The sequence below is a fragment of the Clinocottus analis genome, unplaced genomic scaffold (genome assembly GCF_023055335.1).
Source record: "Clinocottus analis isolate CAN_PGR_092001 unplaced genomic scaffold, fCliAna1.0.p SCAF_7, whole genome shotgun sequence".
Lineage (NCBI taxonomy): Eukaryota > Metazoa > Chordata > Actinopteri > Perciformes > Cottidae > Clinocottus > Clinocottus analis.
In genome coordinates this window covers 3,485,001-3,510,179 of record NW_027176229.1, presented here as the reverse complement: position 1 = coordinate 3,510,179, position 25,179 = coordinate 3,485,001, and the positions used below count along the sequence as shown (strand labels likewise).

Sequence of the window (25,179 nt, the reverse complement as noted above, 5' to 3'; positions counted from 1 at the left end):
AGATGGTCAGTTTGTGTGTAGACCAGTGGCGGGCCGTGCATTCTCGATCTAGGCCTTCAGTGCCGTCTGATATTGTTTACATAAATACGCGCATGACAGGATGCTGCATCATTAATGGACGATGCATGTTGTTCACATCACCAAGTTATGTAGCCGAGGGTTTATCTCCTGCCTATACTTCACTTTAATAAAACAACACAATGCAGCGTAGTTTGCACAAGACGGCAACCACTTTTATTTTTGTTATAACAAAACAAAACAATCCAAGAAAACTGCGGCACTAAAACCCGGCACCTCCCTGTTTTGTGGTGGCAGTAAAAATCCTGCAAGGTTGCTCTTCTGTTGACACACTGGCCAATCACAGTGCACCAATCATACGTCCACGCCATTTCGCAGGTGCTGGCACGTGGAAGAATACACCCAGCTTGTCAAACTAAAGATCTGATTTGTTGAAGTCTATGACAATCAACGACAATGTCCACTCTCTGTGTACTTTAATCTGCAAAGGCTAAGACTGCTTTGCATCTGTAGAGACACAGGAGGAGAAAATCTGATTAGATGAAAGTTTAAAACCAGCTGCACTGAAAGCAGCACTGCAGGATGCAGGCAGAGCAACAGAGGAAGACAAGAGCTGTCTACTGGTGGAGACACATTGTGAATTGGGATGATGATCCCAAAAAAGAAAGGGGAGAGAGAGGGAAACACTGGTAAACAACATATCATGAGAAAGTGCATGGTATGTCATGGACATGTCCAAAATAAATGTCATAATACAGTATGACATCAAAATACATTGGGATGCAAGTTGAACAGAACGAGGCCGGCAGATTGTGTACATCACTATCCTCAGGGGATCTGACCAGGGTCAGCAGGAGCAGTGCTGCGTCTGGAACTCCTACAACTCGTTTCGTCCTATAGGAGCAAATATAAACCCATAGATTGTGACTTGTGGTGTGAGAGCACTCACAGTGAGGCGATTGTTCAGAGGGACAGGGTCAGATCAGTCCAGAGGCTCTGGGTTTGGGTCATGTCCTCAACTAGAGGCGCACCACGCAGCCACACAAGCAAAAGGACCTTTAAGGGTTCGCATGCAGCAGGGTTACGTCTGACGTCACAGGAAACCCTAAAGACTCACCGGGTAGTCTTAATCTGACTCCAGACCGTTTGTTATTCCAGTGAGAGCTCGATCCAGCCGCTTATTTCCCCTCAGAGATTTCTGTGTGCTGTTGTCTTTGTCATCGATCCGTGAGCTTTTCTTTGTTTTCCTCTCTGTGTGAATATTGTTAGGATAATGTACATCAAACATGGCAACATGAAAGCTGCTTTCACACAGGAGGACTACCGGGTTCACTGAAGAGACCGCGGAGCGTTCATGTAATTTTGACTGACGCGTGTCCCCCCCCCCCCCCCCAACCCTCCACGACCCGCGTCTCTTTGTCCTCACGTCCCCCTTGTCCTCACACTGGCCGTATTGTCTTTTCTAACACTTGGTCCGAGCATGCGTCCTCCGGCACCGCAGCAGCCGGGTATTAGACGCATCCACGCTGCTTGCAAGACGGCGCTCGATCCTCGTTGAGAATCTTTATGACGTGTTGACGGCCGCGTGCGTGTACGGGAATTACCACGTGTCTCAAGTACTGTGAATCCACCAGCCGCCACACAGGATGGGACCAGCTGCTGAAAAGAAGAAGAAGCGGCTGAAACTTTGTATCCAGCAAAAACAAGGTCTGAAAGTCCGCGTGTGTTTCATGACACCCTCACAGGTGAGTCTGTGAGCACGCAGGCTCGATCAAGGTCCTTCCTGCATTCCTCCAGAGGAGCCCGGGCCGTGGGGCGTGCTGGGGCCGGTGAGCGCGCGCGCGTGGGGTCTGTCGTCAATAAGGAAGTAGCTGTGACAGGTTCAAGAGAAGAAGAAAAAGGAGGGGGCGTGGCCTCACACCGTGTGCAGGTACAGGCATAAAAGTCCTGACCGGGGGGGACCGACCAGCTCTGTTCCGGTAAGACAATGACGGGGACGCTCGTGCTGTGGGTCCTCACCCTGAGCGCCTCGCTCCAGCCCTCAGGTGAGTCCCCGGATACGGTTTCCTCCACTCGGCTGATTAATAACTAAAGTCGGGTGTGTTTGAAGCGCTTGTGGGACATTTCAAGTAAAATAAGTGCTTTTAAAACGCGCGTATTATAACCAATGTGTATGTTTTAATGGCATAAAGGCTGCCATCATGTCTCCATGTGAATACATGTTTGATATTTGGCCCGGTGGCACCTTTCTGCATCAGACTTTTCTTGTTGCTCGTGCAACTCGGGCCTGAAAGGGAACCCAGAAGAGCGACGTCCTTGCGCCTTTCTCCTGCCCGGTGCCCCTTGCTCCTGCGGTCGTTGAAGGGCTCATTGCCCGGCATTTTAAGGCGTAAACACGCCCGGTTCCAGGGGTGGATGGGCCATAGGGAGCACCGGGAGTTTTCCCGGTGGGCCGGTCAGTTATGGGCCGGCATGGCAGTGGCTGATTTTTTTTTTTTTAGTTGGTATGTATAGACGCATTGTCAAGCGAGTAAACTGACACGGAAGACGCGACGAGAACGGTGTGGATCCAGCGGCCCAGTGGCCGTATGATGGGCCCAGTAGTCTCAACTAATGCTGCTAAAAGCAGAAATATAATAAAGATGTTTGCTGCTGCGGGGCCGGCGGCGGTGGCGCAGCCTCCGGGTCCGGGGCTTTGGCCGCGCCGGGTCCCTCTCAGGAGGAGGTGTCGCTCCCGGTGGTACAGGAGGGGGAGATTGGTGGTGGTGATGGCAGGTGTGTGTGTGTGTGTGTGCTGGCTAAGATGTTGTGGATAAACACTCATTCACTAAATGTTCAGAAACGTTGTCAATGAGCTTTACTTGACATAAGCGTGTGGTGTAAATCTAGTTCTAAAGTGTTGGGAAATGATATACTATCCTGATCAATTAACCATTATTTTATGGTGGTGTGGTTCAGATCTGCTTTTTCACAATTTTTATAATTACAAATCAGGGTTCACCAGGGTTAAAGTGTTTAAAGTATCAATACACTTTCTTCAAGCCCACTGTCCAATTTGTTCAAATATGCTTTACCTATTTTTTTCTGTCAATGTTTATGGTTTATTGTCCTTGCTTTTCTTTTTTTGAACACTTATTTATGGAAATGTTCAGATTAAATTACATCAAATAAGAGACAAGGAGACAATGACCCATTTCACATTATGCAGTTAAAACTAATGAAACACTGACTAACTGTTAAATTAAACATCTGCATACATATTAGGGGTGTTCAAACATATTCCGTAATTCATAATACTATTTCTCTAGTTTTCACATCCGGGTTTGTGCCCAGTACATCATCTCTCTCACCAGAGACCCCAAGCCCAACATTGATTATATTATTGATATTATTCAGTATAGGAGTGTTATTAAGGGCTTGTGTGATTTATATGTACAGTACATCACACAGTATCTACTCGCGGATTGTGGTGGGCCTGTCTGGACCAAAAAGTCCAGGGCCGAGTTTTTGTCCCAGTCCAGGTCTGCCCGGTCCTGCCCGGTCCGTCCCGTTACCGTCGGTAAACGCTCCCGCAGCACAGCGCCGTGCGGGGCGTCGCTCCCGCAGCACAGCGCCGTGCGGGGCGTCGCTCCCAGACGCGTTGCTGATGTTGTGACACCGCAGAGTCCGGACTTGGGATCACAACAAAGTCGCCGCCCTCGTCAGGTGCCACAGCGTACCTGGCCAGGTGAACGTGACGCATGCTGGGAGACGCAGTCATTTCCTTCAAGGCGGCGTTCAGTGAACCGGGAAGTTTCCGTGTTTGGGTCGCGAGCTGCGAGGAGCTGCAGAAACCTTTCAGAAGCTCAAAATCAGGAACTGATGAAATCTGCTTGAAAATAATAAAAAAGCTGTTTTGTTTCCATACAGTCGGAGCTAAAAGAGCTCATTTGTTTAATTTAATTAATTAGTTGTGTGTGTGTGTGTGTGTGTGTGTGTGTGTGTGTGTGTGTGTGTGTGTGTGTGTGTGTGTGTGTGTGTGTGTGTGTGTGTGTGTTTACATTCCTAACAAATTCTTGTAGAAATAATGAAATTGTTCATTGCATTTCCTGCAGGAATCCTAATATAGATCCTGTAGTTTCATTAATTTCTATTTGCACATTTGACTCAAGGCGCTCTGTTCTTTACTGCCTCACATTCTGAATGATAATCAATAGTTTATTCGCGGGAATATTAACTTACTTTTAATTGTCTTCCTTTGACAAGGTGGAGCAGTCTGTAAATGGCCACACGTTTAAATGTTGAGGGGTTGAGATGCATCGGCCTCATCCCTGGGGGATATTACATGTATCACACAACCAAAATGCAGCTCATCCAACTTGACTAGTCTGATATTAAGGCATACATAGTTTCCTCACAAAGGCTTTCATGTTCCTGCTGATAAGGTTTATCAAAGGAATCCTTCACCGATAGCTGGTCCCAACGTCTCGGCTTCAGCTGCTGTGTCGATACTGTAAACGCCTCAAATGAATGTGTCATGGTTGGTAAGCGGGCCAACAGAAAAATTCCATAATTACTGTCGGGGTTTGTGTGTGTGTGTGTGTGTGTGTGTGTGTGTTTGATCTTAAGCAAGAAGCACCAGAGGGCGTGTAGACAGTTCAGCAGTAATCTGCCGTCTGGTCTGCTGTGCATAACTCATCTCTTCATCTCAATAGGTAACCCTTCAGTTTTGCTGCAGCGGGTCTCGTTGTTTTTCTGTCCTTTCCGCGTAGGCCAGCGGCTATAGAGCGGAGATTCTCAACCTGAGGGTCAGGGCCCGTATGAGGTCATTCAGTCTGTGTTTCGGAGCTTTCGGCTCATTTGCTTTTGCTGCTTTTTATTACCATCCGTCCATTTTCAGCCGCTTATCCGGGGTCGGGTCCCGGTGGCAGCAGGCATCTCTCTCACCCGCAACATTTTCCAGCTCATTGTGGCTCACCCTGAGGCGATCCCCCGCCAGCCGGGAGATATAATCCCTCCAGCATGTCCTAGGTCTTCCTCGGGGCCTCCTACCAGTTAGACGTGCCTGTAAAACTTCTGATGCGACGCTATTATAACATTTTCCCTAATTTGCAAAAGGAACAGTTTGATTGACGACTAGTTGCATTCTTTCCAATTTCCGGCAATGATTGGTACAAATCATATGTCTAAACACGCCGTGCTGATGCCTCGAGTTCCCGTGCAAACAAGATGTGACATATTCATTTGTGAGACAGACACACACACACAACACCAATGTGCGAGTGAAAAGCCAATACTTTCCCACTGCATCTGTGAACATGAAGAATGAAACCTAATTCTGTGGACCACCGCTACCGAGCGCTGCATGAACGAACGGCCACTAAGTGTCACGATGTGTTGCCTCTCCACAGAAAGCCATGGCCACGACTTTGAAGAGGCGAAGGCCTACGAGGTGGTTCGGCCCGTCAGACTTCACTCCGTCAGAAAAAGACAAACAGAGGTGCATTTTTCAGTTACTCCTTTTTAATTCTCGAGACACATCTGAGCTGTTCTTGCAAACATAGCCGGTGCTGTTGGTCACAGGAAAATAAGAATGCACATTTCCTTTTGCGCAGCATCTCCGGCCAGAGACCGTTAAGTATGCAATGACAGTGGGAGGAAGAGACATCGAAATGCGACTGGAAAGAAACCGGTAAGTTCACATCAATGTTTAAGGCAATGTTTCAGTGGCACTTCCTGGATTTACTTCTCTTTTTCCACAGTCTGTGATTTTCAAGCCACTGCTTTTTTTTTATCTTTGCTGTAAGAAACTCTGAAAGCCAAGCCGTTTGTTTCTGATCGACACACAATCACATTGCCCATCTACCTTCAGCACTAAGCCAGCACCAAGCCCCCCGCGCCTATTCTCAGTCAAAATAACTTTATTTAAATTGCCATAATACTGTGACCCTTGTGAGAAGAGACCTAAGAGACCAAAGTCGGTACGCCGCCCATATGGGCGGCTTGGTGCTCATGTTTCCTTTTGCTTTGTTCAGTATGAACGTTTGGTGTTTTTAACCCAGTCAGATAAATCATGGATTTGATTATTGCGATCCCTTTTCATCCTCAGTGAACTGCTCACCAAAGACTACACAGAGACCTACTACCACGCTGACGGGACTGAAGTCACCGCAGCGCCGGATGACGTCGTAAGTGTTTTGCATTGAGAGGCGAGTTTCAGTTCCCCGTGCACAGATGTGATTTACCTCAAAGAACAGGCTACTGTCTTTTCTAAACCACGTTGTTCAAGCGCCCAAAACCAAACTCCACGGCCATTTCTTTGACCTTTCAACATTTACGCTATCATGTGAGCAAAACGCCGGCCGGCTCTGGATGTCCTTATTTGCTAACGTTGTCCTCATCCCCGTGTCTTCGTCAGGACCACTGCTACTATCACGGGAGCATTGTGAACAACAGCCAATCATCCGTGAGCGTCAGCACTTGTGACGGACTCAGGTGAGGCCCTCAAACCATTCAGACCTCTTTGGCTTCACTTAAAAGTATGAAAGCAGAGTTGAGTTGTCCTTGAGTCATCACACAAATTCGACACTACATCATGTGACAGAGTTACTTTTCAGATTAACACGCTTTTAAACCATCTAATTAAAGATTAAACCAGAGCTCACCAATCTTCTTGTTTGGCGATCACTGACGAAAGCGGCGCGTGTTCGAGGCCTCTTGTTTTATTTTATAGTCAATGGTTGGAGAAAAGGTGCAGGAATGTCCAAAATCAAAGACCTTTCTAAAATGTGTTCGCCTTCTCGACTTCAACTTGGGAACCAATTCATGAACTGACCTTGTATTTGACATATAAAGAGCAGCTTCAACTTTCCAATGGTATGTTAGTGTAGGATAGTTGCTCTTAAAAGCAAATAAAAAAGGGGTTCGGGCTCCACCACCGGCGGTGTGACTCATTTAACGGATGTATTTCTGCCCCCAGAGAGATGTCTTGAACTGAGCGGCTCACTGATCTCGTTGCAGGGGTTACTTCAGAATCGCGGCCCAGAGGTACCTCATTGAGCCGCTGTCTGGCGGCGACGAGGGCGACCACGCGGTGACGACTCTGGACGACAAGGAGTCCACGCCCGCGCTGTGCGGCGTCACCAACACCAGCTGGAGCGACGACTTTGAACCCCCGACGAGCCGGAGCCGCTCCAGATCAGCGGTAACGCCATCGACCGCCTGACAAGATGGAGCTTAAAAAAAATAAATTAAAAAAAGGACATGAATGAGACCATTGTCTTCAGCTGCTTTTGTTCTTTTGTCCTCCAGGGTATATCTATCGTCCAGAAACAGAAATACATCGAGCTCTTCCTTGTTGCTGATAATCGTGCGGTAAGACGCACACATGGAAATACCCGGTGAATTCACCCCAATGCTCAAATAAAACAGAGAGATTTTCTTGCTAATTTTGCACAGCTTCTGTGAGTGCCGTGGCTAAACTTGTCTTTCCGATGTTGGCAAACCGCTGACATCTTTTCTGACCGCCTCGGGTCCGATGAGAATCACAGAGTTATTTTTTGAGTCATCGGGTGATTTATACTGAGTCACCTGCCGAGCGACAGGATGTGGCCGTGCTCTAACATGACGACATGACGTTTCAGTACGACAAGAGTGGCCGAGATAAGACCAAGCTGAGAAAGAGGATATTCGAAATTGTCAACTTTGTCAACATGGTGAGTCAGTGATTCTGTAATTTCTGGACAAAAATTCCAGTGACAAACTGTCAGCTGCCGTCAGACACGTTTGTTGTGACATCTGTTGTGACGATATCTCGTTTTCATGTGTGCGTGCTTCCAGGTGTACAAGCCGCTGAGGACCTTCATCGCTCTGGTGGGGCTGGAGATCTGGTCCGGTCAGGACATGATCTCTGTGACCCCCCCGGCCGGCGCCAACCTGGACGCCTTCATGAAGTGGAGAAACTCTGTGCTGGTGAAACGGAAAAAGCACGACAACGCACACCTCATCAGGTCTCAAAAGATTAAATATAATGTCTCTGTGAATGTTGCTTACTCATTAACTCCCCTTTTTTCTTTTCTTTAATCAACCGTTCGCTGTGGTCGATCTTTGGATTAATAGTCAGCGTGAGTCCGGCCTCTGAAAGAATCCATCATCCTCAATCTAATTTGAAATATGTTAATAAAATAGAAGGAAGCTGTGGTTTCTGGCTTTTAGTCCTGAAGCTGCACAACCAGCCATGTTTCACAACTTTGCTCCATCCGGATGTTTCCCCATCACGCTTGTGGGACTTGCGTGTTCTTTTTGCACGTCGGACTTTGATTGTCTTTCAACACTAGATTTGGTGTCACACAAGATGTTTAGAGCTTTTATTGTGACAGTCGCAGGAGGCGTTCAGAAGTGATAACCTGTAAGACTCAACTCCAGAGGAAGAGGCGGGAGGTATGGGAAAGTTACTTTTGGCTGACAGGAAGTGCCAATCAAGCCCATTGGTGTCACATGAACTCTGCTCCCCCGCAAACACACAGAGGAAGAAAACATGTTGGAGTCTTTTTAAAACACTTTGTTACCATACAAACCACATCATGCCAGTTTGTGTTGAAACGTCGTTTCATCACCAAATGACCGCTTGTCTTCCAGTGGTATTGACTTTGAGGGCGCCACCGTGGGATTGGCTTTCATCGGGACTCTTTGCTCGGGTCACTCCGTTGGAATAATCCAGGTGAGGTGACCCTGAGAGGCGGGAGGATTTGCGTCTTCTGCTTTGTGGTTGCTCGGCCACCACTCGAACAATGAGCACCTTAGTTTAGGCTGGTGTAACGTTAGCAACCAAGAAATTCATATGTAACGACACACTCATGTTTGGATTGTACTATTATTGGTAAATGTTGCCATGTGTGTCCATCTGGTCACTCATTTACCAACCAAGTGTCCCTAATTTTATCATTAAGTTACTAAAAATCTGAACTTGCGTAATCTGTTCACATAAAGAGGAAGTCTAGCTTTCTCTCACATGCTGATCGTCAATGTCTAGACGCGGTCATGTAAACATTACTCAGAAGAAAAATGTGCTTTAAACAAATGTGAAACGTTGACAAAGGGATTAACTGGAACGGGCGCCGTCTCTCAGGATCACAATGACCGGTCCATCGCCGTGGGAGCGACGCTGGCTCACGAGATGGGGCATAACCTGGGCATGAACCACGATGACTCCAGCTCCTGTGCTTGTTCTGGCGACAGCTGCATCATGGCGGCAGCGCTCAGGTAACAAAAAGCACATGTCAAAAGTCTCATCCAATCTGAAATCTACTACATCAAAGTCCAGGGTCCAGGTCTCGGGGAGTACAACTGCTCATGAGAAACAAAGTGGTATGCGGCCTTGTGGCTCGGGAGCGAAGCTATATATTATATTATATAGAATAATATTGTATTACAATGATTGACTGAATAAAACACACAAACAAAGCTGAAGTCGACCGAACTGTCGGCGGTCAAGTTGCATTGTGGGTATTGTCGAGTTTTGACAAGTCAGAAGAATGCGTGGAATGACTATTACTTTGAAAGGTTAAACGCCAACAAATAGGGATGAAAGCAGATGTTGTTTTTTTTGCTGAAAACGTCAATATTGGGAACTTTTATGTGTATCTTTTTAAAAAGATATCAACTTCTGGACAAAGGACAGAGATAATTATAGAGGAGGACTCTTGTTTGAGAGGGGGAATTGAATGTTTCAGGATCCTGGTATTGTGTCGTGGTTTACTTCCACTGTGTGCTTTCCCTCATAACGTCAGCTGTGAGAAAAGACCCAACAGCTGGATTCTCTCCAAAACTGTTTCTTGGCGGCTTCGTTGAAAGGATAAGAGTTAAAGGAGACAAGGTGTTTATAAAACACATGTCTTACTGACTTCAGGCAGTAAAAAGTGTTGTTTCTTTCCCCCTCAGCTGGAATATTCCTCGGACTTTCAGCAGCTGCAGCAGCAACAACTACGAGAAATACCTGCTGGCCCGCAGCCCCGACTGCATCCTGGACAAACCCGACTACAGAACCCTGGAGGCTCCTCCGGTCTGCGGGAACGGCTTCGTGGAAACAGGAGAACAGTGTGACTGCGGCAGCGTGGAGGTAAACCAACAACAAGCACTCGGTCATCACTAATCTCATCGTGTGTCCCGGGCGTTAAGGGGCTTTGTTGGCGCCCCTCGCTGTGACTGCGGTCGAGATGTATGATACCCACGAGGTTCAATGACCAGACGACCACCACTGATGTTCACTGCGTCGGCGTGTCCGCTCCAAAGCCATTGTTTCTCCTGGCAGGGAGATTTGTTTCCTTTTGTCTGATCTTGATTTAGTTGTTTGAGAATGAAACCGTAAGACATGCATCAACATGTTAGAAAGTTTCAGTCCATCTTGTTTCCTTTAACCTCTTTTGAAGATGGCGGCTTTTCTTAATGTCCGCTGTTCTTCGGACCCCGTCGCCTCCTGACCGCTCACCGTGCACACTGTCCAACAGCACTCCACTTATTCAAGTTTTTAAACATGGACACACTTCTGTTAGTTTGAGCCAGCTGCACAATCTTGAACTCCCGGGACTGCGTTCTGTTGTACATGAAGATGCTCTGAATACTGACAATGAGCGGCCACACTTTATAATCCTCCACTATTAGTATACTTGACATGGAAACGCTGCACGGTGGTGTAGTGTCGAGCACTGCCGCCTCACAGCCAGAGGGTCTGGGGTTCGGATACTGGTCTGGCAGGTCCTTCTGGCTTCCTCCCACAGTCCAAAGACATGCAGCTCAGGTTACTTGAACTCTAAATTGCCCGTAGGTGTGAGTGTGACTGGTTGTCCGTCTCTCTCTGTCTGCCTGTGATGGACTGGCGACTTGTCCAGGGGGAGCCCTGCTGTTGCCTCTTGACAGCTGGGATCGGCTCCAGCGCCCCGAAAGAGGATAAGCGGTTCGGATAATGAAATGGGTGGAATGGACATCGAAAAGCACCAAACCGGTTGTAACGACTCGTAATTTTCCCTCATCCATTCCAACCGGCCCGACGATAAGTTCAGACCCGATTCAGCTTCTCCTGGTATTCAGCAGGAGAAGCTGACTCATGCTCGGTTGTGCTTAAGTGTCTATTAAGGTAATAATGAGGGAGTCCGCGCATGTGTTGAAGTAAATCTGGACCACTGCTGAGGGGCCGGCTGCACAGAGCGCTGTACCGCAGCCTAACGGTTCCATGTCGCCCCACAGGAGTGCACCAACCGCTGCTGCAACGCCACCTCCTGCACCCTGAAGGAGGGGTCCCAGTGCGGCGAGGGCGAGTGCTGCCAGGACTGCAAGGTGAGGGAAGGGAACGAACACACGCTGCTGTACTTGTTTGCAGATCTTTCCTAATTGATCTGCTACCGCCCTCTCGTGGTGGCTTCAGGTATGGCATGTGAACTCATCCTGCGGTTCTTCCTCCTCCTCCTCCTCCTCCCCCTCCTCCTCCTGTTTGACTTGTTGCTGCACTTGCCAATAACCAGAGGGCATTATTTTCAACGCTCACCGCCAATGTTGTTGTTTTCATTTAGTAGTTAGTTTAATAGCCGATCATTATCGAGGTATAATTACCGTGAAAAGTGGGATAACCGTTCCAACTCGTGAGATGACTTTAGGGCATGAACTAGTTTACAGACGGTCTCCGTGTGCAACTTGCACCGATGTGCAACCGGTGACACACACACCGACAGTGGGCTTCACAGGGAAGTGTGTCAAGGGGACTGGAGTACATGTATTTTTTTAAATGTATTTTTTAAACAAGCGACTTTGTTTTTTTAAGTTAATTTAAAAAAAATAATGTTTTTGACGTGAAAGAAGCCGCTCGTATGTTCACCAGACTTCCACCACCCGAATCCCAAATGAAGTGGTACTAAAACCGAGCGAGGCGCACTCACCTGGCTCAGTTCCTCCGCTGAGGCGGAGCCGTGGTGCTTTACATACCGGGTTCAAACATGTGGCAGCATGTTGCTCCTCCACACAGCTGGAAGCAGCTCTGCTCTAAAGCTCACACAAACCTTTTTGTTTTGTTTGGTCTTGTCCACGGCCTCTGGACTTTCAATAATCAGCTGCATCGAGATAGAATTAATAAGTAAGTGAAATTAAATGACATTTGTGGTTACTGGAGAACAGTTCTAAAAGGCAGAGACGGTTAATTTGAAGCTACTACTTTTAAAATACGTCCACTAGAACATTTCCAACTTCTAGTCTCTGCATAGGTAAAGTCCAGATGTGGTGACACGGTTTGCCAGAGGTTTTTGCACCTTTTTTCCGAAGGAAACGTGTTCAGTTCTGTTGAGCCAAAATGACATTTTAGTTGTGTTCCAGCTTCATTGACCTAGTTGTAACACTCAACTATGTGAGTAACGCCATGTGAACACAATCTGATGGGGCGTATCTGTCTCTCCCGCCTCCACGCAGATCTTGCCTCGGTCCGTCGAGTGCCGCAGGAGCAAGGACGAGTGCGACCTGGCGGAGTATTGCGATGGGGAGAGCGCCACCTGTCCCGAGAACGTCTTCGCCGTGAACGGCCTGCCGTGCGACGGAGAGCTGGGATACTGCTTCAACGGCCAGTGTCCACAGAGGTCAGACCAGTGTGTCAAAATGTACGGAGCAAGTGAGTGTCCCGCTACAGGTGGAGTCCTACTTTTGTGAAAAAAAAAGAGGTCATATGTGAATGGGTTTACCTCTAAAGACATGGGCGGTCTCCTCTCCCGTCATCAGGTGCCATAGAGGCCTCTTTGTCCTGCTATCGGCAGAACACCAGAGGAACCTACTACGCCTTCTGCAAGCGTCCCCAAAACGAAAAGTACATCCCCTGCCAGCAAGAGTGAGTTTTCTGCAAAGCCTCGCGGTGGGATGCTCGGGCTCATCTGTGTCGGGCGAATTGTTTCCTCTAAGCTGAATGCTCTCTCTCTCTCTCTCGCTCTCGCTCGCTCGCTGCAGAGACATGTTTTGCGGGAAGCTCTTCTGCCACGGCGGCCAAGACAGCCCCAACTACGGCCGCATGGTGAGGGTCGGCGACTGCAAGGCAGCGTTCTTTGAGGACTACACCAAAGACTACGGCCAGGTGGACACTGGCACTAAATGTGGGGATGGAAAGGTATTGGGCCGAGTTGTTTCTTTGTTGGTTTATTTAACATTTCATTGTAGTTAAAATGTCAAAGGAAGCGATGTCTTTGTCAATAACTTTGTTGTTTTTTTTCCTTTTTCAAGGTGTGCAGCCAGAACGAGTGTGTGGAGCTTGAGACGGCGTACAGAAATGTAAACTGTTCAGCGAAGTGCCGGGGCCATGCTGTGAGTACATGCTCAGTTTACTGTATGCAGGTTTGTTGTTGAGGAAACACAAATATTACTTTAAAGCGTTAAAAGTGTTTAATGCTCAAAACCCAAAAGGTCTTGAACATAAACAAATGATGAAGCCTAAAATTATTATTTTTTTTTAAACCACATCAGCACATAGGAAATAGGAAAACTGATTTGTGTGCTGACATTTAAAATGAGGCATCGCATTCAACTGCTTAAGTAGGTAAAAGGTGTAGTTTGTCTCACCCAATGAGCTCCAATCCTTATGTTTTATGAGATAGAAAATGTTACAGGAATCAAATCAGGCTGATGCACACTTGCAGATAAAAAAAAATAAAATAGTTGTAAATACATAAAAGGTAAATAACGTTGGGTATGAGTAAAGTCAACGGTAATAAAGAGCTAATAAACATTTGAGATGATCACACCATTGGTTTAGATGTCGCGAGTAACGGTGCCACTGAACACACCCCGTGATTGGCTTTGTGTTCTTCAGGTGTGCAATCACAGGAGCGAGTGTCAGTGTGAGCCCGGTTGGACGCCTCCTTACTGCGACTCCAACGTCCCCACCTCTCTTTCACCTGGTGAGACTCGGCTGCAGCGGTTCAAAACGCAGACCGGCCTCTGCACGACGAATATTGAACTTGAATCTCCTGACGTTTCTGTTCCAGGGGCCATCGCTGCCATCGTGGTGACGGTTCTACTCCTGGGCCTCGGTGTCATTGCTGCCGTGGTCGGGATCATGTGGAAAAGGCGGCAAAGTCCCGTGTCGCCCAGGTAAGTGATGAGAGTCTATACTATAGTACAGTATAATGTATACTATAGTTCCTGTAAACTCTCCTCTGCAAAGCACTTTAAATCCGTCCTTCTCAAACAGCGCGCGCACCCAGAGGACGCAGCCAGCGGTGGACGTCTCCGCTCGCCGCTTCAACAAAGGCCCGTTCCCAAGAGGACCCGCTCCGGTGCAGGTAATGTGTCGGCGTTGAGCTCACACACGTCGCAGTACCATGAAATGCACTCACTGTAAACGCCACTTGAAATTTTAGGCTGGGAGGCTGAAACCCAAAGGAGCCCCGCCGCCCCCACCCCCAGCAGGGAACAGGCCGAAGCCCCCGGCCCAGAACTACACAGCCGCACGCCAGGTAAGCGGGGCAAACGCGGGTCTCCGCGAGGAAGGGCGGCGTCCGGTAACGACAAGGGCCGCGTTTCCCAGATTCGATCGTTCTTGAGGACTTAAGAAGGCTCGAAAGAAGGGTTCGGCTAAGAAGGAGCGCTAGGATACGAATGTTAAGATCTCGTCAAAGACGCTTCCTAAGACGCTCTTAGTGGGAGCTGTTCACCGCCGTGGTGATGAAACTAAATCAATCGATCACCCACCACTTTATCAGCGCATAAATCACACACAACGCCCTGTGGTCCCCACACACAGGTGCAATTACGCTTCGCGCGCGTGTGTGTGTGTGTGTGTGTGTGCCATCCACGACACCAATCACCCGGTGATCCCAGCCATGGCATGAAATCCACGGTTGACCTGGCGGACCTCGTCCCGTGTGGTGGGCATTGTGATGTGTGTCCGCATGGCGCAGGAGGATCGGTGTCACGGCTGCCACACTCCGTGAAACCGATGCCTTGCTGAGGCCGGTGCCGTCCCGCACCACCTTCCAGGAAGCTCCCCACTGCGTAAAAACGCAGCGCGGCCAGGAGCTGTACCTCTAGGCTGAGGGCAACACTGCAGCGGGTTGGCCTCTGGATGTGTGGTGACACCAGCGTGACGAGGCGTTGGATCTCCACACGGGGAAGCCGGTACTTGGACTGGACAACAGGCCCGACAGCACATTACGTAGGAAGAAGTGCTGACGCTCATATGCATTTATAACTATCTGGCTTTGCGCACGGCGACGCTGTTGGTTAGCAGCGAAATGATGCTGTATTGCAGCCGTGGTGTCTCTCACGCGTGGACTTCAGCAACGCCTTTAGACGTGGAGCCTCTCGTGATGAGTTTCCAGTCGAGTTCAGTTACACTTGTCAGTTTCTCAGATATCTGTGAAATACCACAAGGTTGTTGTTTTTATAGCTAACGTAAACTCATATGCAGATGCCGAATGTGTGTGAACACGTAATGAGTGATAGTAATGATTCATTTTATTTATGTAGCTACAGGAACACACGGGCAGTTTTTTATATCGCTATTTTTCTTGTCATGCTGCTATTTTTCTTGCGTCAGTGTCCCGTCCCTCATCTCAGCAACTAATGCACTGCTCTTCGGTCCGTTCTCTGTAGGCTCTGAGGCCAGTACCCCCACCAAAGGTGTGACGTCTGACGCGGCGCCACCTGTTGGTAAACCAGGGGAGACGCAGCTTTGTCCGTTAACCCCCATCGAGCGGCTGCTTGGTGATCCAGACAAGTGTTTACGCAGAGCGTGCCGTCGCTCGTGTGCAGGAGGGACAAACTGGACTTTGAATTGTTACTTGCGTGCCATGCACTGAGGATTTGTCTTTATGGGGTTTAACTTTTTGTAATTTAAGGCACTTTTTAAAAATATATATATATATATAGTACAGGGTTTGGGTTAGTTGGGCCCTGAATGTGAGCTATATGGTTTTATACACGGTGTGTTTTGTCCCTGTAACGGCGCAGAGTACCAACTGGACTAAATTGTGGAAAAAGAATTCTGCAGCAGTTTAACATTTTATCTCCAAAATATCTCGTAATTAAATTAGAAGGGTAACTTAGTTACTTGTTTGCGCCTCTGTTGCCACGCAAAGTCTGCAAGTGTTTCATGAACTTGGTCTCACATTTCTGGCACTCCGGTGCATTTTAGTGCAACAAATAGAAATACGAACTGAAAGTGAGTGAGGTTTGCATTTTTCCTGCTCTTAAGTTCCGTAATAAGCTTTTTTTTTTTTTTTTAATCGACAGATCAAAGGAGATTTATCCAATTTGAAAACATGTATTTACCACTTTTACAGTAAAGATTCTGAGCATTTACCTGTAAAGGTTGCACCTTCTCATCCTCACTGATCTGGTTCACACATCGTGCCGCTCACTGTGTGAACAGGTACATCAGCTCAATATCCAGGTTTTTGTTTAGTTTTTTTAAGCCTTGCATGGCTCAAGAGGGGCAGCCTAAATGTTTTTTACGAACCAAATCCTTGTTACGAGGTACCGATTTTTGTATTTGATGGCCATGACAATTACTGTATATCACAATATCTGAAAAAATCCAACACGTGTTCCTGTGCTGAAGGCCTGTTCAGGTCTTTGACTGAATATTACTCACAGCTCTCGAGCAAGGCATTACCCTATGACTGTGCACAGCTCCAACAAGAATGTCTTTGATAAAACTAAATTGCTTAATGTAAAACTGATTGAAAATAAACCTTATTTTGTACTGTGTTTGCATTGTGTGCACACAAACAGACGTTACACCACTTTGTTCACATTACACACGTTTGCTTTAACGCTATAAAACTCAGAGCCCAAACATAAAATAACAGACTCAGATAAAACACTGCATTTTAATTTTATTCTTTTCTTTCAAGTGATACATCTACGTAAAAGATTTCATGGCCTCGCATGACAAATACGGTACAGTTTTTTTTCCACCCTTTTACAGCTATAAGATTCTTAATGAACAATATTATTTTTTTACATTCTGCGAGATATGTAATAGGACCTAACAGGAGGTCAGCATACTGTACGGCTCACCCAATAAAGCCTCAACTTGAAAACAAAACCCAAATATTCATCTTTAGGGAGCTTTCCCAGAAGCCTACTGAACGAAACGCCAAACAACAATATTTTGCAAATTTTAAGGATACCAAGATTATTAATATAACATTTAAGTCTTCAAAAATCATTTGTGACTGAAAGTCTCGGCATCCACACACACACGCACGCACACACACGCACGCGATCTTGACATGTGTGGCCAAGGTGGCATGGCACACGAGCGCAAAAGCCTCATTGAAATTTTTTTTAAATGAAATTTAAAAAAAAAAAAAACGGGCAAATTCACAAGAGAATGGCAAATATTAACGGTTATTTCCCCACCTTTTCCCTTTTTGAGTGACAAAAAGAGACCAGAATTACAGACAGGCGTGTCGGAGCACCGGTTGAGGGGGTCGCGGGTCTTAAAGGGCTGGAGGCGCCTGTGGAGACGAGTGGAGGAGCATGGCTGAACACTGGAAGGGTGTGCACACCAGCGAGCGTTAATTCTCCCCCATCATGGTGCGACCGCGGGGCGGGGGTTAAAAATGATATATATATATGTATATACACACACACTGTATGTATGAGTCAGCCGTGGTTGAGATGATTACAGTACTCTTTAGGCCTCGACAGACAGCCGTTGGTGTGGCGGCGGTAGCTTTCATAGCATCATGCTAAAGTAACGTCCATGGCGTAGTCAAAGAGCCGCCAGTTCACTGAATGTGAGGCTTGTCACAATAAAAAATAAAAACATCTTCATTCTGTGTAATCGACAGCAGATGGAGATACTGATACAGCTTGAGGGAGGAAAAAAAAAAAAGAGGAAAACATGTTTTTTTGTTGTTGTAAATGTCCGACAATAAAGCACAAATCAAAACAGAATTCTGTTCAATACACTGAAGTTTCCTAAGCAACAATGAGCATCAAGTCTGTGTTCGAGGACGGCGCAGATCCTCTCCTTTCTGAGCAAACAAGTCCTCTTTTGTCTCCAAAAGAAAAGAAAAAGAAGAAGACAACTGAAGAGAAAAGCTTGTCGTCGGTTTTGGTTTCTCGTGCCGTACTCTGCCGCTCAACCCCAGAGAGTCGGGCTCAACTTCACTGCTTCCAACCGGGACGTGGGAGTATTGGCAGGTCTTGGTTGTGTGGAATAAGAAACGCTGTACTGTCCATCCCTTTTGTTTTTTTCGGTGGGAAGGGGAGGGAGACGAGGGGGGGTAGCGGAGCCACAACTTCCCAGTTGCCATCCAAGTGAACACAAGTCATAACCAGCACGGAACAGCCAGCAACAGCAACTAGCATTGCACACGAAGCATGAAGCCGTCACGTGGGAGGCGGGCTTCTGTGAACGCTTCATCCACAAATTACAACACAGAAGGAAAATACTCTGCAAGCAAACAAAAATACTGAACCAAAAAATCCATTCAGCATCTTTGGGGATTCATCAAAGTTTTGTGGAAAATTTATAAATAGGACTATAAGTCCAAAATTCCTGCTTCAAGTATAAAATATGAATTTGTAATAATTGTCCTGATATAATTGACTTCCCTTATTCTTTTGTCACCTCTGGACATCATGTATCTTTCGACTGATGCTCATAGCAGCAACTGCACTGTGGAGAACCTCAAGGGCCAAAAGCGTCTCGACAAGATCCTCACGAGGCTGTTGAGTCTGCAGTATTTATACTTGAAATATTCCCTTCGCAAACACAAAGAGAACAAAAAAAAAAAACACTTAAATTGACTAAAAACTCCTGGATAACATCTTTCTGTATCACCTCAACTTTATAAAATTATCTTTTTTTTTATATATATATATATATCATTTTGACAAGTATAAGTTAGGACTTCATTTGAACTGCAAAATGTCTTCATTGAATTTGTTGCTATTAAAACAATATATCTAATAAATTTAATAAATATTCTTCCCCCCAGATAACACGATATACATTTTTTTTTCCAGCAGCTGAAAGTGGTTTCCAAGCACCATCGCCTCCTTTCGTTTTGATCTACCAATGTGTCCGCTTCCTTTCCCCGGCAGGAGATGGACAGGCAGTGTCAGTAACAGGAGAGGGAGATGGAGAGAGAGAGAGAGAGAGAGAGGGAGGGAGAGCGAGAGAGGCGGGGCTAACGGGCTGTGAGTGACTCGGCGGGGGATGTGGGTCGTGCGGCGGTTCTGTCGCCTAGCCCTCGGTGCCGTTCTTGTTGGGGGCGGCGGTGTTGATGGCGGTGCCGTCCGGCTGCTGGCTGTCTTTGCGCGGCGGCATCCGCTCGTTTATCCGGTCCAGGCCGCGGGCCTCCTCGAAGTTACGAATCTTCCTCGTGGGAGAGAAGCCTTGAATGGCTGAAAAGACACCCGGATGAAAACGTGTGTTAGGGTCAGCGGCTGGGCTTCCTCGTAGGGTTTTGATGTCATAAGCACAGAACACGGTGTCAGCCTCGCACAGAACAGACGACCAGTGAATACAAGGCATGCACAGGGAAAGACGAGTCCTAGGCTAGAACAGTGAACACCTCACACTTGGTAGACTTACGGTAGAGTCCGGAAACAGCCGAGGAAACCAGAAAGTGTGTGCAAATGAAAAGGAGACTTGTGAGGGACCGTTCACATATACGCTTCAATCATTTCCATTATCAGTTTAAACTTAAAATGAACACGCCTAGGGGAAGGTTACACAGGTGGATTAACACGCAAAAAAAGGTCAAGGTCATCGAGGGTGCTCTTGCACAACCAGATATCTGGGTCAACGCTGAAGCAGTGATTCCCAACCAGGGAACATGCAGTTGCCACGGGAACATGGTGAGGAGTCGCTCGAAAAAGATGAAAAAAATATTCAATACGATCAAGCAGACAAACACAACAGTTGAAATGGGGAGCTAAACGTGATAAATCTATGGTTAAACGAATAATAAGATAAGAGTCAATGACGTGAACGCTGTTTGAAGAGTTTAAATAATTTGCCAAAAATTTAAATTAAAAAGTAATGCACAAACAGCTCAAAGTAATTAGCCAAAAGTGATAAACAAACCGCTAAATGGTTGATCTAGTTCGCTAAAAGTAATGCTAGAACAATTGAGTAGTTAGCTATTTCCACCGTTTAATCATAACTTTGAGCTGAGTGAGGATGTAAAAATTAGTGAAAACTAAAAATGCATTTGAAACCAACATAATCATTGACAATGTAATCGAGTGATACACAAAACGAGGTTGGGAACCACTGCTTCAGTCCCTCAGCTTCAACACAACGCTCTGCAGTGGCTCCTCTCAACCAGAGGGGGCAGACTGCTAAATGGTACGACAGGATTAGCTTCTGAAAATGTCTGCAGCAGGGATGTCCCTGGTCTTATCTTAGCCAGGTCTTAGCAAGCTTTTCTCTGGGTGGGGAACCACACTTGGAAGAGAAAAGTCCCTTGTGACACATAACCCGTCCTTCTGCAGCGAGGACTTCTCTCAAATGCGAGCGCGGGTCAACTAAAACGGGTGAAAATATGAACAAGTGCCTCTTTGAATGCATTTCCACAAACGGACTTGTGCACTTGTTGCACCCACAACAGTTTGTTGTCCTAATTTTAAGTCTTACGCAAGTTCTTTTCAATTGCGTTCATAATCTTCACATAATCTGTGATTCCTTTATTGCTCGTCTGCCACCACCAACGTGATCCAACAGACACTGACGATGCAAGAGCAACCGGCGACAACGTTTCATACAGCAATACAATAGTGATAGAGAAAAAAAAAAAACAGTGGAGACACGTTGAAACATTTTAAAAAGAGGGAGGGGTTGTGTTTAAACTGTGAACATCACACACAAAACAAAGTAATGAGATTTGAGCCTGACAGCCATGCGTACCTTGTGCTTTAGCTGCCTCAATCGTAGCTATGTTAATGAGGATCGAAGAAGGGGGAGGGGGGGAGAGGAAAGGGGGAGTCATCAGAGACAGCCAGATACAGCAACAGTACAACAGTAATGTCAAACGGTAAACCCCCGGGCCGATAAATGAAAGAATACCGGCTAACACATATGTCATAGTCATTACGGAAGAAAGAGTTGGTGGTTGGGAAGGTCAGGGAGAGGAAGCCTGCTGGAGATTTAAGATGGTGTTGGTGTTAAAGGGTCACGAGGACTTAGGCGCTGAGCGCTAAGAGTCTAAGGACGGGGGAGTTGCGGCACGTTTGTTCACTTATATATGCAAAAACGGAGCAGGATTTATTGGCGAGATTGAATTTGATTTCTCCTTTAAGAAGGATGTTTGACTTTTCGGAAAACACTTCCTGTCTGATGAAAGAACGATTCACTTCATATTACGTAAAGGAGCGCGTGTATCCTCGAATCCAATCTCAAAATGTAAATAAAAAAAATCATCTGGAGACCAGAAACATCATCTGAGTGCACGTCCTTTAGTGGATCATTTTCTCAGAGAAGTGGCTGAGCATTCAAGATTATCCAGAGCTGCGTCGGCTTAGCGGCCGGCAGATGCTGAATTGCAGCTTCAACCGCGCCCTCCCTTCCAAATATCAGCAGTAGAACAGTAGCTGCAAAATCAAAGCGGGGGAGAAACAAAGCGAAGGGTGAGGGGGAAGCCATAAATACACAATCAGTCGCCCTCCCTTTGTTCAAACCAAGCGATCTGAAAGCTGCGACCGGGGGAGCGGACACGGACAAGTGACATTCTACGTAAAAGGTCACCGACATGTGCTTTTCTCCTGCGGTCGCTCCGCGGCCTCGGTGGGCCTCCAGCGCAGCGACGCGTGACTCCCCAGCAAGTCCTCTCGGCGGGCGGGGCCAGGCGCTGACCTTTAGATCAGAGGGTCAGCGGCCGCTTCCAGGTGACGGGGCGGCGTCCCCCCGGACCGGCCGGACCGCAGCGGAGCCCGACAAGTTTTTTGGGGGTGCACAGTGTAGTGAGCGCTCCTCTGTGGCCGTTATTGACCTCAAACCCGTTACAGGGACAATCAGGACAAGGGCGCTAGACTACCTAAGCTGGACGTTGGTGACGGACAGCAGCGTTTCCCTCTGGGACCGGGGGAGGCTCGTTGGGGCGCCAATGTTTTTCAAAGACGTGAACATTTTCCCGGTCATCAAAGATGAGAAAACAAGCGTGTCGTTTTTGTGGTTTCAGTCGCATAAAAGTGTTCTGGTGTGGATTTCTTTTAGCGAAGAAAGCAGCCGTTTCCATACGTCCACTGATCTCCACCTTTTTAGATGTACACTTATTTCCTTTAGAACAGAGACTTACATGGGAAAAGCAATACCACAGACACACACTACATATGAGCCGGAGCAATATTTTGAAGGTGAAAATGCTCTTGACCAAATTATTGGAAGAATTGGAAAAGCTACAGGCAACATAACCGAGGTAACCAAAGGACGCTGGAACCTGTTGATCAAGTGAATATATTGTTGTATTGATTATATGTACTTGTATTGTTGAACATAGGTGTGTGCCCTGCTGAGTAACGTGTGTATTCTCCTGTATTGAGGAGTTAAAGGAGCAACAAATGCATCATGCACAGTGACACCACCTCTTGCCATGATGGGGAAAAAAAAGTAAAGGTTTCCCTGCAGCAAATACTCGAGTAAAAAAACAAAACCACATGCTTGGTGATGAGGTTCCCCAGGGGTTAGTGACGGGCTGGACAGGTCTTCCATTTTTCTTTCCTTTTCATTACCCGCACCCCAGTATGAGGGCCAATTCACACAGCCTGAGAGAGAGATGGTGTGTGTGTGTGGCTGTGTGCATGTGTGTGTGTGAGAGACAGACAAGGGGAAAATAAGGTGCAACTATTTCCCGCAATGTTTCTGCAAGTTATTAATACATTTCTCGGACCGCTGCTTTGTCACTTGTTGGCCCGCCCCATCACTGACGGGCTGTGCAGGGACTTACCGGTCTGCAAGGTCTGCTTTCCCCCCGACAACACCCCCACGGGGAGAGTTCCAGTTGGGGTGAGGCCTTTGAGTGTGAGCACATTCTCACTTTCCTCCCTGGTCCGGAAAACAAAAAGCACACATTACACGTCAGGAAGCTGTGGGCAGCACACACGGTTACTGTAACCACGAGGTAACAGGTTCAATCCTCACGGGATATTTAACCGTTGCCCGCTCACCACGTCGGCGGACCGTTAGCTCTAAAAGGCCCCCAAAGGGCCGCCAAAGGGCCCCCGGCTCAAACCGCTAACGTGGCGTCCCAGTTCTGAAAGTGGGTCTGAACTTGGGTCAATTTTCGCAGGACGTGTTTTTAAGATCAGATAAAACAAGATAATCCTTTATCAGTCCCTCAGTGGGGAAATTATAGGATTACAGCAACATGCTCACAAGTAAATAAAGATAAAATTCAAGTAATATAAACAATAAAAGGATTGCTTGCAAGTGTTGAGCTTCGTGTTGACACTTTTCTCGCCAAAGCATTTGAATTCTGAAATCTTTTTCTTCCTCTGCTGAGTCGCAGGAAACTGGGATTAACAAGTGAAACAGGATTTTTGAATAAACGTGAAAACGGTTCCTGAAAAACCCTCGAAGACCACGCTGGTCGGAGCAGCCGGCCGCTCTACGTCTTGCCCGCTCGCAGCAGCATCAATCTGGATCAATGAGTGTCACCACGGGAAGAAGAAGAGGGACACCGAAAAGGGGGACCGACCTGAGCACCGCAAAGACTCGGGCCATCTTCCCCACGGCGCGGATCTTGTTCCGGATGACCTCCTTGCGCATCGCTGAGGTTCCACCTGCAACAGATTACAGAGCGTTAAAGGTTTAGACAGTTTACCACCTTTGAGTGTTACATACAGACGTTTCCATCCTTTGCTGTGGACTTTTTTTTAAGCACTCTCTTAAAATGAACAAGGAGGTGTGTGTGTGAAAACAAAAGATGAAGCGATTCTCCAGCGAGAACAACCACAACACGCATGAGGTGTGCAGCATTTCATGGACTGAAGCCAGAAACATCTTCATCAAGGTCACCAGCAGAGTGATGTCACTTCCTCTTTGGATTAGCTGACGCTGCAGGGTTTAATCTTATCTGACTGTCAGGTGTTTGTGAAACTTTTCATTGCTCGTTTCCTGCCGCTGCAGAACAAAAACAAACCAGGCGACCCTGCCTGGTATTTTGGAAAGATTATATTGCAAAATATATTTCTTTAGCTTCCTGGTCTCCTCTCATGTGCATCGGATGTGTTGTAGCTGTTATGTTGTTCATTCTGTACACAAGACATCCATCACACTTCTGTCCGTCCTCTGCTCTCCAGAAGGTTTCATCCTTTTGTTCCTCCCCGTTAAAAAGGTTCTGATCCCACGTGAGGTCTCGGGACAGAGGATGTCGTATGTGTACGGAATGAAAAGCCCTTCGAGGTCAAATTTGAATTTGGGATGTTGAACTTCACTAAATAAATGGAATCAAACTGAATCCTGCTTGGACAACGAGTTGAAGCTTTGCACAATGACATGAACCTTTCATGTCTGGACACGTGACAGGAACCATTTCCTGCCATTCAGTACCGACACATCTTTTAATTTCCAAATTATCACACCAATTCCCCCCCCCCCCCAATTTTTTTTTTTTGCCACTATGTCTAAGAATTTTTTTTTTTTTTATATAGATATAATATATTATATCGACGAAAACCTGGTCAACAATAACTATTCTCAATACAAATTGTTTTGCTCTCAATCTTACCTTCATACAGGTCGTCTCCCTCTGACATGAGCTCATCGTCAGAGCAGATGTTTAGTACATTCACCAGCATCTCCGTCACTGGAGGGGGGAGACACGTCAAAGTGAGACGAGTACAAAAAACTGTGTGAGGCCGTGTTTGTGTGACGCTGACTAACTTCACATTGGATTGGTTTCATCTGGCAAAGAACACCTCCATCTAAAGTGTATTTCCTGAAGTTCTGCAGGTTGCTATAAAACCATGAATACATACATTCAACTGAAGAGCTGTAAAAAATAATTAAAAAACAATGCAGTCACAAATGACAAATGTTTTGATCAACAATGTAAATTTTGAACTTTTTGAGAGATACCTTTACCATTTCAGATATGGCTGTTTTTGAAAAGCACAAATCAAATGTAGTATATCTGCAAAGAAATGCAAAAACAACATAGACTAAACTAAAACAGCTGCCTCGCGGTTTTATTCCTGCGC

At 46.7% G+C, this 25,179-nt stretch overlaps 2 protein-coding genes across 5 annotated transcripts in view; one reads left to right on the top strand and one right to left on the bottom strand.

Moving 5' to 3' along the window:
* Positions 1 to 1,494: 1,494 nt before the first annotated feature.
* LOC137779112 (zinc metalloproteinase-disintegrin-like MTP4) lies at positions 1,495 to 16,236 on the top strand. Its single transcript, XM_068566616.1, has 22 exons — positions 1,495 to 2,063; positions 5,409 to 5,497; positions 5,613 to 5,689; positions 6,107 to 6,185; positions 6,416 to 6,492; positions 7,018 to 7,201; positions 7,309 to 7,371; positions 7,641 to 7,712; positions 7,837 to 8,006; positions 8,635 to 8,716; positions 9,125 to 9,258; positions 9,937 to 10,114; positions 11,239 to 11,328; positions 12,448 to 12,643; positions 12,751 to 12,856; positions 12,973 to 13,129; positions 13,243 to 13,323; positions 13,829 to 13,916; positions 14,004 to 14,109; positions 14,210 to 14,300; positions 14,379 to 14,474; positions 15,613 to 16,236. The coding sequence occupies exons 1-22, from the start codon at positions 2,006 to 2,008 to the stop codon at positions 15,643 to 15,645; spliced, it is 2,307 nt and encodes a 768-aa protein (XP_068422717.1). The 5' UTR covers positions 1,495 to 2,005; the 3' UTR covers positions 15,646 to 16,236.
* Positions 16,237 to 16,836: 600 nt separating this feature from the next.
* ppp3cca (protein phosphatase 3, catalytic subunit, gamma isozyme, a) overlaps positions 16,837 to 25,179 on the bottom strand; it is a 28,552-nt gene continuing 20,209 nt past the window's right edge. For 2 of the 4 annotated variants that reach the window (XM_068566617.1, XM_068566618.1), the window contains exons 11-15: positions 24,708 to 24,785; positions 23,676 to 23,760; positions 22,926 to 23,023; positions 20,891 to 20,917; positions 16,837 to 19,383 (exon numbers count right to left, since the gene is read on the bottom strand). In XM_068566617.1, coding sequence (XP_068422718.1) covers positions 19,223 to 19,383; positions 20,891 to 20,917; positions 22,926 to 23,023; positions 23,676 to 23,760; positions 24,708 to 24,785 — 449 coding nt within the window. In that variant the 3' untranslated portion in view covers positions 16,837 to 19,222. The remainder of the gene's footprint in view (positions 19,384 to 20,890; positions 20,918 to 22,925; positions 23,024 to 23,675; positions 23,761 to 24,707; positions 24,786 to 25,179) is intronic. The other 2 variants (XM_068566619.1, XM_068566620.1) reach the window with 2 other exon arrangements.

What these genes read in the sequence shown, in the direction of transcription:
- LOC137779112 (XM_068566616.1), top strand. Translation starts at nt 2,006, where the DNA reads ATGACGGGGACGCTCGTGCTGTGGGTCCTCACCCTGAGCGCCTCGCTC. An exon ending in CGCCTCGCTCCAGCCCTCAG is followed by an intron (nt 2,064 to 5,408) that starts GTGAGTCCCCGG and finishes GCCTCTCCACAG; the next exon opens with AAAGCCATGGCCACGACTTT. An exon ending in CGAAGTGCCGGGGCCATGCT is followed by an intron (nt 13,324 to 13,828) that starts GTGAGTACATGC and finishes TGTGTTCTTCAG; the next exon opens with GTGTGCAATCACAGGAGCGA.